At 49.1% G+C, this 17,196-nt stretch overlaps 1 protein-coding gene across 1 annotated transcript in view; it reads right to left on the reverse strand.

Annotated features, from left to right (window-relative positions):
• Window positions 1-17,196, reverse strand: part of IGDCC4 (immunoglobulin superfamily DCC subclass member 4) — a 96,943-nt gene that overhangs the window by 48,204 nt on the left and 31,543 nt on the right. Inside the window, exons 2-3 of the mRNA XM_050903450.1 lie at window positions 13,642-13,971; window positions 3,778-3,919 (exon numbers count right to left, since the gene is read on the reverse strand). Coding sequence (XP_050759407.1) covers window positions 3,778-3,919; window positions 13,642-13,971 — 472 coding nt within the window. The remainder of the gene's footprint in view (window positions 1-3,777; window positions 3,920-13,641; window positions 13,972-17,196) is intronic.

The following is a 17,196-nucleotide window of genomic DNA, read 5'->3' on the forward strand; positions in this document are numbered from 1 at the left end:
TAAATCTCCAGTAATGGAAATACCTCCCTTGCCCTAACCAGTCTGTTCCAGAGACATATATCCCTGCTGCGAGTCTAGCGTCTATCCTGGACCTCAGCTGCTGCAATCTGAGCTCATCACTTCTTGTCCTCCCCACAGGTGATGAAGAAACAGAAGAGCTAACAGAGCTCCTCCAGTGACCATACTGTCATTACTGGCACAATCCTACAGCCTGATTCATGGACACAGACTTGCTGAAGCTTCCCACGTACACAAGGGCAACTGCCCCACATTCCTAAAGCCATGCTCCCACTACTTACAAACACACTGTTCTCAAGATCAAGTTCCAGAGACCTCAGAGGAAGTGGTACCCAGAAAACCCTCATCAAGATGCCTCATCAGGACACGGGAGAAAGGAGACAAATATTTGCATCCTCTCAGCTCTGCGGAGGGAAAGCCTCCCACTGCGATAGTATTTATTTTTGTCGTGCATCTGCTATTTGAGTCTGTAATTAATATCAACATATTTCAAACACTAGGCAAGGCATCTCCCAGCCACAAAAAGACACTCCACTTATGTATCACAGATTCACTGAGGCTGGGAAGGACCTCTGAAAATTGTTGATGGTCCTTCCCCTCTCAGAGCAGGGTCAGCTAGACCAGGTTGCTCAGGACCGTGACCACAGTCATGCTCAGCCAACACACTCAGTTTCTCTTGAAGGCAGAAAACAAGCCACTGTGTTTCTAAAGAGAGCAGGAGCTGGAGGCAAGGGGGAGTGACGAGACTCAGTCGACACATAGCTCAAGACGGCCCCTTCAGCACGGCCAGCAGTAGAGAGATCCACTTAATGCAGTACGTCCTCTTGGGAAGGCATGACAGAGGTGAGCATTGCTCTCCCAGGGAAGCAAGGAGGGAAGAAAGGTAGGATTTCTCTATCCACAATTTCTCCCAGCTGCTCACAAAGCCTCCAGCTCTTCAGGCTCCCAGCAGCCCTGGACTAGAAGCCTCCAGGCAGCCTGCAAGGGCATTCTGCTCCATCCCCAGGCTCTCTGCAAGGAAGCTAAGTTTGCCTGATGATTCAGAGCAGACAGATGGCACTAGCTTTCCTTCCACACAAAGGGCAGATCTTTTTGTCTGCCCACCTTCACTACGGATTAAACAGAAAACAAAAACCAGAGGAGAGACACACAAAGGCCCTGGGAGAAACAGAAATGCTCCAGAAACATTCTCCTCAGCAGTCTCAGGAGTTTTGCCGTTGACAGCTATAGCGCCAGGATCTTACAGGAGACTGCCTTGAATGGGGGCGAAAGGCAAGCCCCCCACTTACAGTAGGTAGCTCGTTAAAGGGCAGCACACTCAGACCAGGGCTCAACTACCATGGGCACAGAAGGCAGCAAGCTGCAAGAGTAACAGGGCACAAACACGTAGCTGTTCCCCTCTCTGCTCCTCCCTGAGCAGACTCTACGTGCGAGCACAGAGGGGCCGACGGCTGCTCACCTCTTCAGTGGCGATTACCAGGGCAGTGCTCAAGAACTGAAATCAAGCACCGCTGCCTTGTGTCCAAACCCTGCAACTCTACAGCTCAATGCAGTGTATAGCAGAGAATATTCCAGCATTAACAGTCCAATTCCCTTTCTTACTTTCTCCCCAGTAAACTGCTGGCACACCCTTCCTCGCAGCCTTTTGAAGGTATATAAAATAGACTAAAGCACCAGTCCTCAAGACAAGTTAGGAACCTGCAGCTTTGTTGCAGACTCAAAGTTTGCAAGCCCTTTTGCTCATAGCTCAAGAGCCCCGTATGTGAACGTGAGCCATATTAAGGCACTCCTGAACATGACAGAAGTAAACTCTCCACACAGATAAAACCCTCACTTAGCCAAAATGTGGAAAAAGATATTGTGATTGCAGACCATGTGATCTGTAGGGGATGCGTTTATGTGCAGACCTCCAGAGACCTCCAGTTCCTAGCAAGTACTCATCTTGGCTCTAGAGAAAATAAACAGCAATTTGGAGTCTGGTGTGAAACTCAGCCAGCACCTAAAACAGAGAAGAGATTACGCCAAGAGATGTAGCACACACCCCAAAGCAACTGCAATCTATAGAGAATCCTGCAAGCCACCTCTCAGCAGCTGCTGCAGATGTAAGACCATGTGTTTTTTTTCAAAGTACTTCAGAGCCAGAATTGCAAAATACTTCTGTGCCTTACTCACATATGAAAGTTAGATTTTGTCCTGAACTTCAGCAGGCAGAAAGGTATTCTGAAAACATCAATAAGCACTTTTCTACCCTTCGGGTTGTCTAAGTATTTTTTAAGCTCAGCCTTCAGCACCTTCGAGGTGGCACCATGCTAGAACCTGCACCCAAGGGCAAAGGCCAAAGAGAGTGCCCAAAGGAAAGATCAACACAAAAAAAACAAAAAAAAACAGAAAAAAAGAAAAAAAAAAAGCAACGTCCGTTTCCCATGATTATTCTATCCCTCCTAAAAGAAATCGTAAATATTGATGTAGTAGCATTAGCTCAAGGGTTGTATGTACAGCCCCAGAGCCTGATTTTGTACATACACCTAATGATGTATGTACAAGGATATGAAGGCTATGAAATCATCATCCTGACGCCTACCTATCCAAATGATTGCATTTTCACAGGCTCATCAGAAGTGTGCACAGGAGGGAGTCCACAGTAATCAGGCTGGCCTGAGATCTGGTCCTTAGGCATGATGCAGTAAGGATTACAGAGAGCTCTGGTTGGCAGCCAACGTTTCCTGGAATTCACTTAATTCCTTCGAAAGCCGGTTATATTAAATCCAACAACAACAACAACAACTAGACAACAACAAAAAAGCAAATCCTTCTGAAAAAGCATATTAGCTAAAACATGTTTTAAAAAGCAAGCTCTGCAGCCAGAGATTATGGTCTGGCTTTGACAAGGAAAACAATTTTCAGGCTGCCCGTGTTGAAAGCAATCTCCGAGCAAGTAATTTCACAACATCCATCGAGCTGTCTCATTAAAAAGCCATTGCCCTATCTATAGCACACTTCCCTCTGCAATCCCTTCTTTTTTGTTTTTTCTTTCTTTTTTTATTAATTAATTTTCTTCTCATTACAAAGCAACAGCCTCCTATCAGCCTTTAGATGCCACACTTCAGACTCAAGGATATAAGTGGTTATTCTTACAGAAACAGTCATTACTGCAAAATTATTCCTAAACCTTACCCCACCCCTCCTTCCTTCCTCTCCTCCTGCCTCTTGGCGGGAAACAGCTCCTTCTGCAGAACAGAAAATGAGTTTTAAGAATTAAAGGACAACGCAGTCACTGATGCCCTGCAGGAGTGATGTCTACAGACCAACTAAGAGCCAACTAACGGTTTATCCTCTTCTCGTGCCTGTAACTGACTTTCATTAAGGAAAAAGGTATCATTCTTACCTTTTCCAAAAAAAAAAAAAAAAAAAATTCAGAGTCTTTTACTAGATGACCTCTAAACACAGGAATAAAACAAACAGAAAGACCTCCCAGGTTACTGAGCACAGACAGTACCTCTAGAAGAATCATTAGTCCTGAGCACTTGGTCCATCATGGCAAAGGTTTCGGAACAAGAGATCAGTAACAAAAAAGGGCTTGGTTCTTTTTTTTTTTTTTTGGTGGGTTGGATGATGTTTGGGAGAAGGTTAATTTTATTTAGGTGCTTCTATCATCTCTCTCTTCATTCCACCTTCTTATGAAGAATTTCCACATTGTAAACAGTCAGGTTTTGTTTTGCCTTTTTTTAAGCTAACCCAGCAAAGCAATCGGGGAATCACCTGGGTTCAGCTGGAACAGCTTCATGGTCCTTCTCCCACGTGATGACAGGGGAGGGCAGTCCTTCGATCCGACACTCAAACCGGGCCATGCCATTTTCTTCCACTGTCTGCGACTCCGGCTGTTGGAAAAAGCGTGATAATGCTGGGGAAAGAAGGAGGGAAGGAAAGTTAATAACTCTGTTTCTGCTGAGAAATGCAAACCTGTTATGACGCATGAGTTAAGAGGAAGACTTTTCTCTCCTACAGATAGCCTGAAATGTAATTCCTCACTTTCCTGTGCCCTACAGACACTCGGCAGTCCTAACAACAGTAACTGAAAGGTTTCAATGTGCAAATTTGCTTCTTGCTGCATTTTCTCCTTTAAGGGAACAGTGTGAGAGAAAAGATACGCAATTACCGGGTTTCAGCAGTTGCCTTCCTCAATTGCTTCCTTTTCTGTTCACTTACTCCATTTGGGAAGGACTTGTAGAATGAGAAAAAGAAGAGGGGAAATGCCACAACCCTGAGAGACGAGAGTTTCCCCTTGCCTTGTGGCATTCCCGTAGCCACAGGAAATTAAAACAAGCCAAGAGGAAGAACAAAGCCAGATGTCAAGTTACTTACACAAAACAACTGCCCACAGGCTGGCAATGTTGGAGACTAGGGGAAGAGACCATAAGGGTTATGATCCTCCTTCTCCATAGTGAACAGCTTTGCCTGCAAAAACCAACTTCATCCTACTCAAGCAGATGAGATGCAGCCAAGGGGATACAGACACAGCCACCTTGCTAAGAGGAGGACGACGGATTTCATACATGCCAGGACACTTGTTTGCTCTCCAAGGCTCACCCCGGTCTATATGCTTCTTTCTATACTAGAGAGGCTGAACTTGCTCCGGAGACAAAGCACTAACATTTGTGATTGCTCTTGGACCGCACCCTTCCCATCGTTCGTACACAGCTGCCTCATCTTCCTCCTCTTCCACGCACACAGCAAAATCCCACTGACTTCAGTGGAGCAGAAATCCTCCCCCTGGGGCTGTCAGCATCTGTCCTATCAGTAGCATAACCCGAAGGCATCTCAGGCACATGATGGAGTTTTGAATATGCATGCAGGCTCCTTGATGGGGGCAGAAAGCTTGTATTCTTCTCCACCAGAAGAACTGGCTTCTGCTTTCAATAAGTGTCTGTTAAACCACCTTTGCTGTTAAACCCACCCTGCCATACAAATTCATCCAGCAATGCTGTAACACAAGTGCCAGAAACCCTGAATGTGGCACAATAAATATAAATTTCAGCCAGAAAACAGGCTTGACTGCTGGGCCAAGGACAGCACTGTGCTTATAAGGACCCCAAGTGACCTTCTGGTCCTCCAACACAATTATGTGCTTGTCCCACCACCGCTTCCCAAGAACATCCATCATTGCTTTGGATTTTACAGGACTCCAAAACTGAAGTTTTCTTTGCATCGCACACGCACACACAAACACACATGCACACGCATACACACTTCATTGCAGTGTTAGCTTGAGAAAGTATGTACAGTTTTGAAAATTAAATGCTTTTACATGACCCATTTTAACCTCAGCGTATTCTCAGCTGTCATTAGTATTTTTCTTTAATTTAAATAGTTATCACATGTTTAAAGCAACTCATTGCTCTTCGCAGCAGCTACAGACCGAATTCTCCCACCAGCTGTCCGCCAAGTCTAGTTTTTCAATTCAATACAAATGGCAATGAAAAATGTTTTCCTGGAAAAATTTGAAAAAGACATTAATATGTAAGGCCCCCATTCAGCCAGCTCCTTTAGTATTTTCAAATATACACTGCAGATCACTTTAACACAGAGTAATTTCTACAGATTACAAGATCTTTTAAGCTCATGTTAATAAAACTTGCTGAACCTAAGAGTTTAAAAGAAAATTCATCAAATGCCAAGCGCATGTTCAGGATGGCACCATCAAAACAACCTTCTCCCGGCAGCAGATATCCTTAATGCTCTTTCCTGTTATTCTGTTTTCATCCTACAAGTGTAAATGAGAATACTTTGGCATGTACCTGGAAAGGTCACAATGGGTGGCAGGAATCCTTCTAAAAAAATGAAATCTGTAGGCATCTCTGTTCCCTCCACTTCATGTCAGGTCACCTGTCTCTCTTCTGTTCATTATTAAGTGGTATCATCTAAGCTGACACGATGAGGTCCCAAAGCTTACAGCAGCTTTAGACCAGTCTCCAGAGACCAGAGAACCTAAGCAGCACATGGTGTGCATGAACAGCAATGCCACTGTCACCAACAGCGGTGAAAAGGCTCCATAAATCCCAGCGGGCAGCTCCCTGCTCTCTTTGCTCTCCCTCATGTCTGCATGCATGTATATTTTGTACAGTTTGGTAAGAGATGCAGGACATTTAGCAAGCCAGGCTTAACTCTGCCCATTTTGGCATGAAGTGCAAAGGCATACACAAAAGGTGACAGTGCCTCCGGGGCTCCCCAGGATTACCCAGACAATAATCTGTCCCAAAGCAAGGAGCTGCTGGCTATTCCTCCCCATCATCTGCCAGACCTGCGTCTGCAAGCTTGAAATTCCCTGCTGAGAACCGGATCCTGCCCTTCACCTCCATCCAGCCCCATCTGCCTGCTGTGCTGGGCTCTGGAACGGCTCTTCAAAAGCAAAGAGCCAAGAAATGCACCCGTGACAGATTTCTCATTAGGATGTGGAGGAGCGTGACTAAACAGCGACCCTGATTAGGGAGCGCAGCGTCCCTCTTGCTCCGAGCGGCACACAGGAACAGCCAGGCTTCCCAAGCAGAGTCACAGCTCCCCAGCAGAGCTAGCAAAGGTGGAGACCTCAGTGGGTGCCGGAGGTTCAACCCTGGCAATGCAGAGCAAACTGTGTTTTGTCTGTTAGTGCCTTCTCGTGATAACTCTTGGGGTGGGATGGAATTCAGAGGCTGAGCAGCTCTGTCATATTCCTTTTACAGGATCAGGATAGGCATAGTGGGGATCACTGAGGACATGCTGAAAAAAAAAAAATCACCTCTGCAAGCTCTGAATGAAGCAGCCTGCAGCCTCCCCAGTGAAGGACAGGTCAGGGAACACAAACAGGGATCTTTTGTGCACAGAAAGCAACACCAAAACAAGATAAGAACAGTGAAAAGGCTTCTTTGATGCAGGACTGAACAAGAACTGTGGATCTCAGCACTGGCAAGGCTCAGGCAGAGACAGACTTGCTGGTCAGGCGCATCGCTCCTCCGTAAGCAGCCTCTGCATCAGCTTGGGGCCAAGACCACAGCATGCTGTGATCCCTTGTGTTCCTCCTCTCTCATCCCAAGGGGTACGAAGATAGAACGGAGGAGGCAGAACATGTCCAGCACCTACAGCACGACCCAACCTAGGCTCAGAGCTGTGCTGCAAACAGCTGGCGCTGGGAGGAAAGTAGAGAATCAGCCAGAGCAAGGCAAGCCTGCTGTGGAAGGAGAGGACTGGAAAGTAGGTCCTGCTACTCTGACGCACTGCACAGACGTTCGCGTGGGTCACAGCGAGCGCAAGACAGGCTCCAACACACTGCTCACCCTAGGGCCACAGGGATCCTTAGGAGGGGCTGTTCTCCCAGAAACACGTTCTGATGGAAGGGACTACCGCAGAAGTGCTGCAAAGTGAGAGGTTTTCACGTAGGGAGGCAGGGAAAGAAGATGCTTGAGGGGAAAAGGGAAACAAAGATGACAGATACATACTCAACATTATTTTCAACTCCTCAGCTAAGGTTTAGCTTGCAAAGCCACCCCGAGCCACAAAACACCTCCCAGCCCTGTTGCACTGATTACCCTGAACACCTTAATAGGCCACTCAGTAAAAATTACCCACTGCAGGTGAGAAGGTGAAGAGCATTACAGCAAATTGCCCTCAGCAACATGCCAAAGCACCAGGCTCTGCACCTTCAGGAACGGAGCACACAGCTCTCTCCTGGCCGACATGTTAAACCTAGCTGGAGCCAAGCCATGTGTGCCAAGGCTTTTAGCCCCAAGCCCAGGGGTGACTGCAGTAGGGTGAAACACAGCACCCTCCCCCTCTCCCAGCAGCCTGATCCATGCAGGAGGCCGTGAGCTTGGAAAGACTGCCAGCCAGCAACACTACACCCCAGGCAGAAAATGCAGTCTATGCAAGGAATTCAGCCTTCTGAAACAGCTTGCTGCTCTCTCCCACAGCGCTTTGCCCCCAGACTCTCTGTGTGCTCGTCCCCTTTGTATCTTTTACAATTATTAGTAGGTATTTCTAAGATGGGGGCAACTTTGGCCCCCACTGAGAGCATATACACCACCCAGACGACCTGTCTCTGAATGGCTCACCTCTGAACTGGCCAGGGGGTGGAGGGTAAACACGCACAGAAAGTCATGGGAGCGATTTGCCAGGGTCCCACAGCGTGGTGCAGGCAGAGCCAGAACAGTGCTCGGCCTGCAGAGCCATATGGCAGCACAGGACCTGTGCTGCCCAGCTAATCCATACAGGGCTTGTTCCTGCCTCTTCACAGATGCCAGTTCCCCACCTACTCGAAACAGCATCTGAAAGTCACATCTGCGGATGGTCCAGAGCCTGTGCTCTCATCTGCTGGAGGTTTTCCTGCCCAGCCTGGCTCTGCCTACAGTCACCAGCCTTCACTCACCTATGCACCTAATCCACAAAATAAACAGCATAAAATCCATAAAATAAATCCTTAAAATAAGAGTAAATCCCAGTCTGCCTTTCCTCAAATCCCAGACACACCATGCGCCACAGAGAAGAGACGCTCTCCTTGTGGACAGCGGATCACGAGAGCCCGTGTGCGTTGATTCCTGCTGTGGCCTGTCCCTCCAGGTGCAGTGACACACCAAACCTCTCCTGCGCTCACTGCCAGCAGCCACGCAACGCAGGCCCATTCCCTCCAGGCACAGCAAACGTCTTCATTTGACAGTCACAATTACTGTAATTTTCTAGGACCTCCCTCGCACAAAATGTTTAAGCTAAATTAACAGCTTTAACAAATCTTCACAAACGTAGTTATTAACAGGTAGAAACCTACACCTTCCCACAACTAAAATAACGCCCCTGGTATTCCACGTGGGAGCACGCAGGGCTCGGAGAAACCTGCAAACTTAATTCATCAGCCTGAGCAGCTGTTCACTTAACAGGCACGCTCACACCAAGAGCTGTCACAGACTCGCTCCTCCTCGTTTGCCACGGCCACTACTGCCACGAGGTGTGGATGGTGGACCATGGCACGGGTCTCCCTTGGTGGCACGCAGGGTGCCGGGGAATGCTGGGCAGTGAGCCACATGTTTATCCAGCAAAATGCGAACAAGCTGAAGACCTGGGTCATGCTGGAAGGGGAAGGATGGAAGTCACCACAGTGTCACAGCCCGCACACACCGTCCAACCTCCATCACTCCAGCCTCTCTGCTCCGAACGGCCTCTTCCAGCCTCCAGGCTCGCTGCTGCGTGGCGCATCCCCTCCCTCCACTGGGGAGCCGGCAGCCCTCACACACAGAGGAACCAGAGCTGCTCTTGGGGCTGTCAGGAGGGAGAAGCAGACTCCCGCAAGCCTGAAACATGGCAGATGACACTAACAGCACAGAAGTAGTGCTGAGAAAGGCAGGAAATAGGTGAAATCCCCCGCACGCACCAGCAAACAAGGCTGACAGGGACTCAGCACGGCGCAGGAAGGGGCGAGGAGCGGAGTTTATCCCTACCACCGTGAGGTGCGTTCAGCATCTCCTTTCAGGGAAGTGGTGCAGGACTCGTCCAAATCCCTCAGCAGCAGCTTTTGCACCGACTGCAACAGGCACCGGGCCGAGCCCTTAGCTGCCCTGCCACGGCGTCCTGGTGGCACCAAGTACTGTGCTCATACGGGGCAAGTTAGTCACGAATGAACAAAGAAATGAATCAAGCTATGAAAAGCCACAGGAGATGACTTGGTATTACGAATACTCAATATTCCTACTTGTCATTGCAAGACTCAGTGGCACACAGACAGCCCCACATCCCCACAGGGGATCCCCAGCTCAGGGAAGGAAACGCACTGCGGGTCAGAAGCACAGGCTGATGGCAAGGATAACATATCCCACCTGCTGAACAGGTTTTCTTCTACTGCCCCATCCTGATCAGCAGCGCCCAGGGCAATCAGCACAAAGAATAACTCCATCTACACATAAACAGCTTTGGATAGACCACTGTATTCAGCGGCAGGGGGAAAAAAAACAGGCCTTTACAATCCTCATTTGCACCAGCTGAATGCTAATGTAGCAAGTGCTTCTGCCCAACCCACAAAACAAATCGAAGCCAGAGATGCATTGCATTAATCAATTCCCTCGCTGCTCTCCATTCAGAAATGGATATGTCCTGTCAGGTGCCTGTGTGTGCCACAGAAGCAGCACTTTCCCTGTGCAGATGGTAATAAAAGGAGACATATGAGTACGCACAAGGAGGGAGTTCACCTGAAATTCCCTGTTTCTGGGAGAAACCCCAAATGGGATGGAGAGACACGTCACCTACGTACGCTCCTCTGGAAAAATCCAGGGGGAGGGAAGGGCAATTTAAGTCAGTCTCCTGGTTTTGAGATGTGTCCACTGTTCTCACTCATGAGACACCAAACAATACACCCAGGTCCATAACGCAGACACAAACCATTGCCACTGGGCAAGAGGCATGGTGCAAACCTCAAAACAAGTCACCCCTAAAAGGGAATATATCCTAACTCAGGGTGGCTGGGATTGGGGCAGGAACAGCCAAATAAATCCTCCTGGATGAATGATGTCTTTTCTACTCCAGGTCTCCCACCTCCCCAGACAGTATCTGCATGCAGCATCTTCACAGCCCTCAGGGGTCCCTTCACTTAATGAAATACTCAAACCAGCTATTTATCTGGCACTACAAATCACTGAAAGGAGGGAACAGGAGGGATGGGTGACCAGCAATCTGTGGGTGCTGTATGCTGAACATTTTCTGAGCAGAAGAGGAGGACGTCTTGCAAAGGTCAAAGATTTTCCCCTGATCTGGCAAAAGCTGGTGTGCTGGTTTCTACAGCACAGTGCTTGCAGACCGAAACATGTGCTTGGCCAAACCTGGACTGCCCTGCCTGGGGTACCAGAGGCTAAATACATCACAGTGTAAAGTGGGTGTTAGGACATCCACTCTGCATCTTCACCTACCACAGTTCTGAGCAAGTGCAAAAGCACCTCAGGCCTGATGGTGTGCTGTGCAGCTGCATTCATCAACATTTACATAAGTCATGTACTAGAGAGATGTGTTACTATATTTCCATTATTTGCTAACATCACCTGTTTGGTAGGTCAAGGAATCATTTATTGGCACTCACACACTTAAAATAGCTCCAGGAGCCATTCCTGAATACAAAGGAATTTTATTCTTGAACGCTGTGCAAAGATTCAGCGGTTCAGATCTTGGATCGTCGTTCTCAGAGATCGAAACAAAAAACACCCTGAAGAGCCCTTTCTTTCATCTCTTCCATCATAAAGAGATATTCACCTCACAAGACAGCCCCGACATCAAGTGGACCAGCAGACTCTCTGTCATGTAGACAGCCATCTGTCCCAGCCTCTACGCTGCTCTTCATTGTCTGGAGTTTCCCCTGGAGTTCACAGATTTGCACCATGCTGAGACGGGGTAAATCCTGCCTACTGGGAACATCTGAGCAAACCCAGTGGCACCTACTGCATTCACCAGCTACTGAGGGAGCTACAGCTGCTTGGCTCTGCCCTGGTCTCAACATTCCTTGCTCAGCATCGAACTCCCCAAGTGCCCTCCACGCTTCTCCCCAAACTGTGCTGACTGTTCACCAGGGAACCCAGAAAAGACCAACAGTGACCTGGAGGCAGCTGAGCTGATGTGCACGGCCAAATCCAGTGCATGAGACCTAGAGCACATTCCCAGTGCTGCCATCCTCTCTGCTCAGGGCTATGACGTCCTCCCTGCAGCTCTCCAGTTGAACTTACAGTTCTCAGTTCCTTATAGAAGAGCTTTTCCAAGTCCTTATGAGACCAGACTGCCCTGTCACAGCAGGACAGGCTGGAAAGTATTTGATCATCTCTTCATTTGCATTGTACCCAGTTCTTCAGGCCCAGCACCAAGAACTGGGACTGCAGGAGGGGAACCTTCAAATTAACAAAAAAGCGTCAGAAAAGGTTACCCTGCCCGGCCTGCCCATTTCAGCTCAAACTCCCCCTTTTGCAGTTCTGACACTGCCAACAGCACTCAAATGCACCATTAGAAAGTCAAGGACAAGAACAGCCCAGTAACCTGCATCAGAGAGGAGAGGAGAAGCAGCTATGGAGCCAGGAGCTCTGGGTCCTGCCTAGCCATGGGAGCCTGGCAAGATTTGTCAGACACAGAAAGAGATGATCTCATTATAGATCTCATTATCGGCATTTCAGACCATGCTGATCCACAAAGATTTCCTTATCCACAAGCCTTGAGCACGCTGCTCTCTCCTGCTGCATAATGCAGTTGAAAAGCAGGGTGCCAGACACATTCTTCCATGCTGGGACATGCTCACTGGCACCAAAGCATTGTAAAACTGTTTTGGCTTACCTGCTTTCCTCCTACACCTGAAATCAGCAGCACTGTGCTTTAAGAGAGCATGTTTGGGAACTGAAATTCAGTGCATCTGTCCCCACTGGGACCCTGATACCTCCCTCAGCTCCACCAGGCACACAGAGAGCCCCAACACTCCTGCTCACTACAGTCACCAGCCTGGGCTCTCATCAGATAAGTTGCTTTGCCAAAGATTAAGCTCCTGCTCTTCTGCTACTCACTGCGCTAAAGACAGAGCTAAGCTTTCACAAACAAAAGCCATCAGAAGGGGAGACGTCCAACATGCTGTCCGTCAGGACCTCACAGCGCAGAAGACGAAAGATCCCAAGGCCTCCCTTGGTGCATCAGTTCCCATTTTCATGAGGCCATATTCAGACACACTAAAGCCATCAAAGTCACCAGGCGTTCCAAATGGGGAGAGCAGGAGGTGCCCCTAGAAGCCTGTTAAGATCGAAGGCAGCTGCTGAGAGCAGGGACAAAGGGGAACTTGGACCACCTGAGTACAGCCTGGCTTGTTTCCAGTGCTTTTTGCCCCTCAAGCAACCACCCACGTCCACCTGACTGTCTCTCAGTGATTAACTTTTTATCAGTGTATCCACACTCTTCACTCAGGGCAGATCCTGATCTGGACAGAGTCTCTGGGGTGTGGATGGGATAAAGAGCTCAGCACAGCCAAGCTGGGAGCACACAGCACACCAGTGCAAGCAGCCCTGTCCCAAACACAACCAGTCCTTCCAGCTGTCCCCACACAAGTAATGCGGGTGCATTCCTGCACACATCATCCAGAGGTGACTCATGCAGAGGAAAGGCAATGGGTGCTTCCTCCCAACCACTTCCCCATCACCCGGCCCCTTAGCTTCAGCCAGTGCTCACAGATACAGAGCAGCGCTCCTTATCTGTGTCGCTGGGGCAACAAGCCCATCATAGCCTTGGCCAGGAGAGCCAGAGCTGCCATAGCCAGACCCCCACAGCCACCTCCCCAGGCAGAGGGTGCTGCACTCAGGGCTGTGAAGTGTCAAGTTCTGTGCAAAAACAAGCACTGTCTTTTGGAGAGTGAGGAGGGTCCTGTTTTTAATCCATGGCTGATGGCACTTACCTGGGAGAGTTACACAGGATGTTAACAGTGGGATAACAGAAAGACACCACTGCTTATTTGTTGACTATCCCAAATCCCACCTACAGATCATTAATAGAATTTCACTTCATAGACACTCAAACTCTCCAACTCTCTGGGAGGCAGATGGTCTGTATAAACACCAGGAGGGGAAAAAAAGAAAATCAACAAAAAAAGCCCCCAACACTTACTTGAAAATCTGACTGCAGCCGTTTGACTGGTGACAGTCCCTAGGGAGCTGCGAGACACGCAGGAGTAATTACCCTCAGCGCCAGCCCTCTCAGGATATTTACTGTCCTTTGCCACAGCCTGGGATGAGATGAAGAGCGATCCATTCGGAAGCACGTGGAGATGTTCCTGCTCCACTAATGGAAACCCATTCTTCTTCCACGTGATATTTATCACCTGCTCAACAGGGGCCAGGTTACAGTCCAAAACCACGACTTGGTTTGGCTCCAGTATCACCTTTGCAGGACCAGCACTACAGCTCAGCTCCAGAGAATCCCCTTCCAACAGCCTCCCTGCAAAGAAAAGACAGTGTTGCAGTGGGGGTTGCTTTCCTTGGTTAATCACATCCCACTTTTACACAGTGAAGGAAGCACGGTTCTCCATGAGTTTAGCTGGAGATAGCAGGTGAAATTCAGCCCTGTTAGGTGACCAGCACCTCGCATGACACTTGTGCACTGCATTCACCATCACACATCCCTAGGGCTGCACAACCTGCACCATTTCTGCCACCCCGCACTGTGCCCAGCAGCCACCCCTTCTGTACACACTTGCTTTTTCCATGCTGGATTCAAGCAGAGAAGAACAACTGGAAGAAGGTGAAGTGACGGCAACAGCAAGAGCAAGCACAGAAGATGCAGCAAGGGCCCCAACCTGCCATGGCTGCCCATGACACGCAAGGGCTCCCCCTCACCTGCCTGCATACCAGAGCCTCCTCCAAGGCTGATCAACCCCCACAAGACAACTAAGTGCAAACAAAGGTATTGAAGCCCAGCATGGTACCCCAATGCCAACGATCACAACTTGGTTGGAGAAGTTCCCCCTCAGGGGGAACTGGCAGTAAGAGCTCAAGCCCAGCTGGGAATCCAGAAAGACAGCATCTCCCACTGATGTTCAAGTACTGGGAAACTCATTTCAAAGGAAAGACAAAAAAAGAACAGCTAAAAATGTGACCTGCTGTCTCTGAGCGTTTTATCCCATATAGGTGAATCCAGAATGAGAATGGATGGATGCATTTTCCCCACTAGAAAAGGATATTCCAGCTGCAAGTGGACAGTACCCAGAACATGCCCTTAGGCAACCTGCCTGCTGCAGCCGGATGCCAGAGCAGTGAACAGCAGCAAGCTGAGCTGAACAGGTCTTGGTCTGGCTGATTTCCAAACCCACATACTCGTAGGAGAGCTCCACCTCTGAAACAAGGCTCGGCATTTCCTAAAAGAATATTGCCATTAATAAAATGCATTTGCCGTTAGAGTTCTCCAGAGACACTAAGTCAATGTTAGCTGGCAGCGCTGCTTCCAAACACCAGCAATTTCAATCTCTGCTGTGCTCAAACCACCACCATCCACTCTTTTTATGGCTCCGCTCCAAATTATTTTGTCACTGCTCCAATCAGAAATGTTTCCTGCCTCTATAACAAGTTTATCAACACTGGATATGAACCACATGGCTCCCTGCCCGTCTCCTATCGCAGAAGGCTACAGATTAATTTTATAGGAATACGAACACCCTATTAAACCTGCTACTACCTACTGCTGATAAAAGGGCTGCATTTTAAAAGCATGTGTGTTAAGCATGCAATTAGGGGCAATGACACGCAAAATTACACATGCAGGGAGATGGAACTATTTCAAGGCGTGTGTCGGAAACTGCAGGTGCCCCTGAAAGGAAGGGCCGTGGGGAGGGCCGATTCGGTACCCACTCAAGCCCACAGGGATGGGAACTTGTCAGGTTTGCTGTCATCGCCGGTTTGCAGAACGACCACCGAGAACTTGATGTTGGCCAGCTATGTCCCTTCAGTGACGAGGAAGCTACACAAGAATCCTACTCTTCTGCTGCCTGTTGATTGCCATCGTTACAGGACAGAACAGACCCTGCCCCAAGCACCGTCATCTTCACTAGGACGTCCAGGGGACAATTTCCCAGCACCCAAAGCCAAACCCCAGCAGGATGCAGAGATGCCCATTTCACACCATGCTACGCAGCCAGTGCAACAGCCAGGCACTGTACTCCATGACAAAGGGGCAGCTACTGCCAACACGATTCTGCTTGCAAGTCCCTGGATTTAGGGTTTTCCCACACGGATGCTTCCACTGTGCTGCTAACTCACACTCTGTGGGAAGAAGGCACAGTGAGAAGCAGCAGACGTCATTGAGCTCCCAACGTGCACACACTGCAATGTAATTTCTGGATTTGTCAGCCAGCACAGCCCTGGCAGGTTCCTTGCTGCCCAGCCCCCTCAGGCCAGGGAGCAAGCTGAGGAATGCCACTACGCAGGGACTGTCACCAAATGCCCTCCTGTAAGAGCAATTCTGCCCGTTCATGTCTCCTAGGGAAGATTAGCCCTTTCAGGATCACAGCAAGCTGAAAAACTCACTCACTGGCTCCACAGGAGGCTAGAAGTAGGGGAACATGAAGCTGAAAGGCTGCCCCAAATGCTCCGGAAAGACACTGCCACTGGAAGCCTTCCATCCAAGACAGCTGGTACAAAAAAACTGTATGAAATAGGGAGAAATTAAGCACGGAGCAAGTTACTACCAAATACATGTGCCAAGGGTGACATGGCCAAACACAGGAGAGGGTTAACAGTCTGAGGCTGGGGAAAACTCAGCTGAGCTAAGGACAGGAGGCACACTTGGTGCCACAACACTGTGATAAGAAGCCCCATCCACAGAGGAGCAGCAACCCAGACACTTCTCTGAAGGGATCTCCCCATAGCAGCTGCTCCTGGTAGCATGTCACACCGGGCTTAGTCAGCCTGTGTGTATACACCACCTGTATACAGGGCTGCTAAGGCAAAAGGCTGAGGCATGTGATGCAGAGCTTATTTCAAAAGACGTTGAAACTTTGTTGGCTAAAGTCTTAATCCTTTGCCTTTCCTTAAATTTGTTGTCTTTAGAAGCACAAGTAGAGACTGAGGAGACAAGGAATTAACTCAGGTCACAAGCCAGTCCCCTTAGCCAATGGCTCCAGCTTTCTCTTTGCATCTTTCCCCTCGACTCCTCCTTTACGCGTCACTGCCAGCAACGACACATCAACACATCTCGGACAGCTCTTGTGCAGCATCAGCACTATGGGCACCACTGCTGCCTGTGCCTACTCTTACCCTCCTTCAGCACCCACCCTCCCGTAACGCAGCAGGGCTGGGTGGGCATGGCCATGTAGAATCAGCTGGCTCTGCATGCTGGGCATCCCACATGCCCCCTGCCACCACACACACGGGCTGTCCTCCTGCCTTCGTATTCTCCACGGGCTCCTGCTCTGTGCCAGGCACTTCTGTTCATCACTTGGAGAAACAGCCCGTATATCTGTCCTATTTTCTATTTTCTTCAGACAGCAATTAAAATGGCATTTTGCTGAAAATACTCCTCCTCTTCAAAACGTGAAGCGCGAGGGGACAGCTGGCTGGCTCAGGCAGCCAGGAATAGAGCAGAGATCTGCAGTGCAGCTTCCCACGCCAGCACAGGTCGGTAAGAAGCAATTATCAGGCTCTCAAACTCCAATCCCTTAAAAATCAACTC

Source organism: Gymnogyps californianus, chromosome 11 (assembly GCF_018139145.2).
Source record: "Gymnogyps californianus isolate 813 chromosome 11, ASM1813914v2, whole genome shotgun sequence".
In the NCBI taxonomy this organism is placed as follows: Eukaryota; Metazoa; Chordata; class Aves; order Accipitriformes; family Cathartidae; genus Gymnogyps; species Gymnogyps californianus.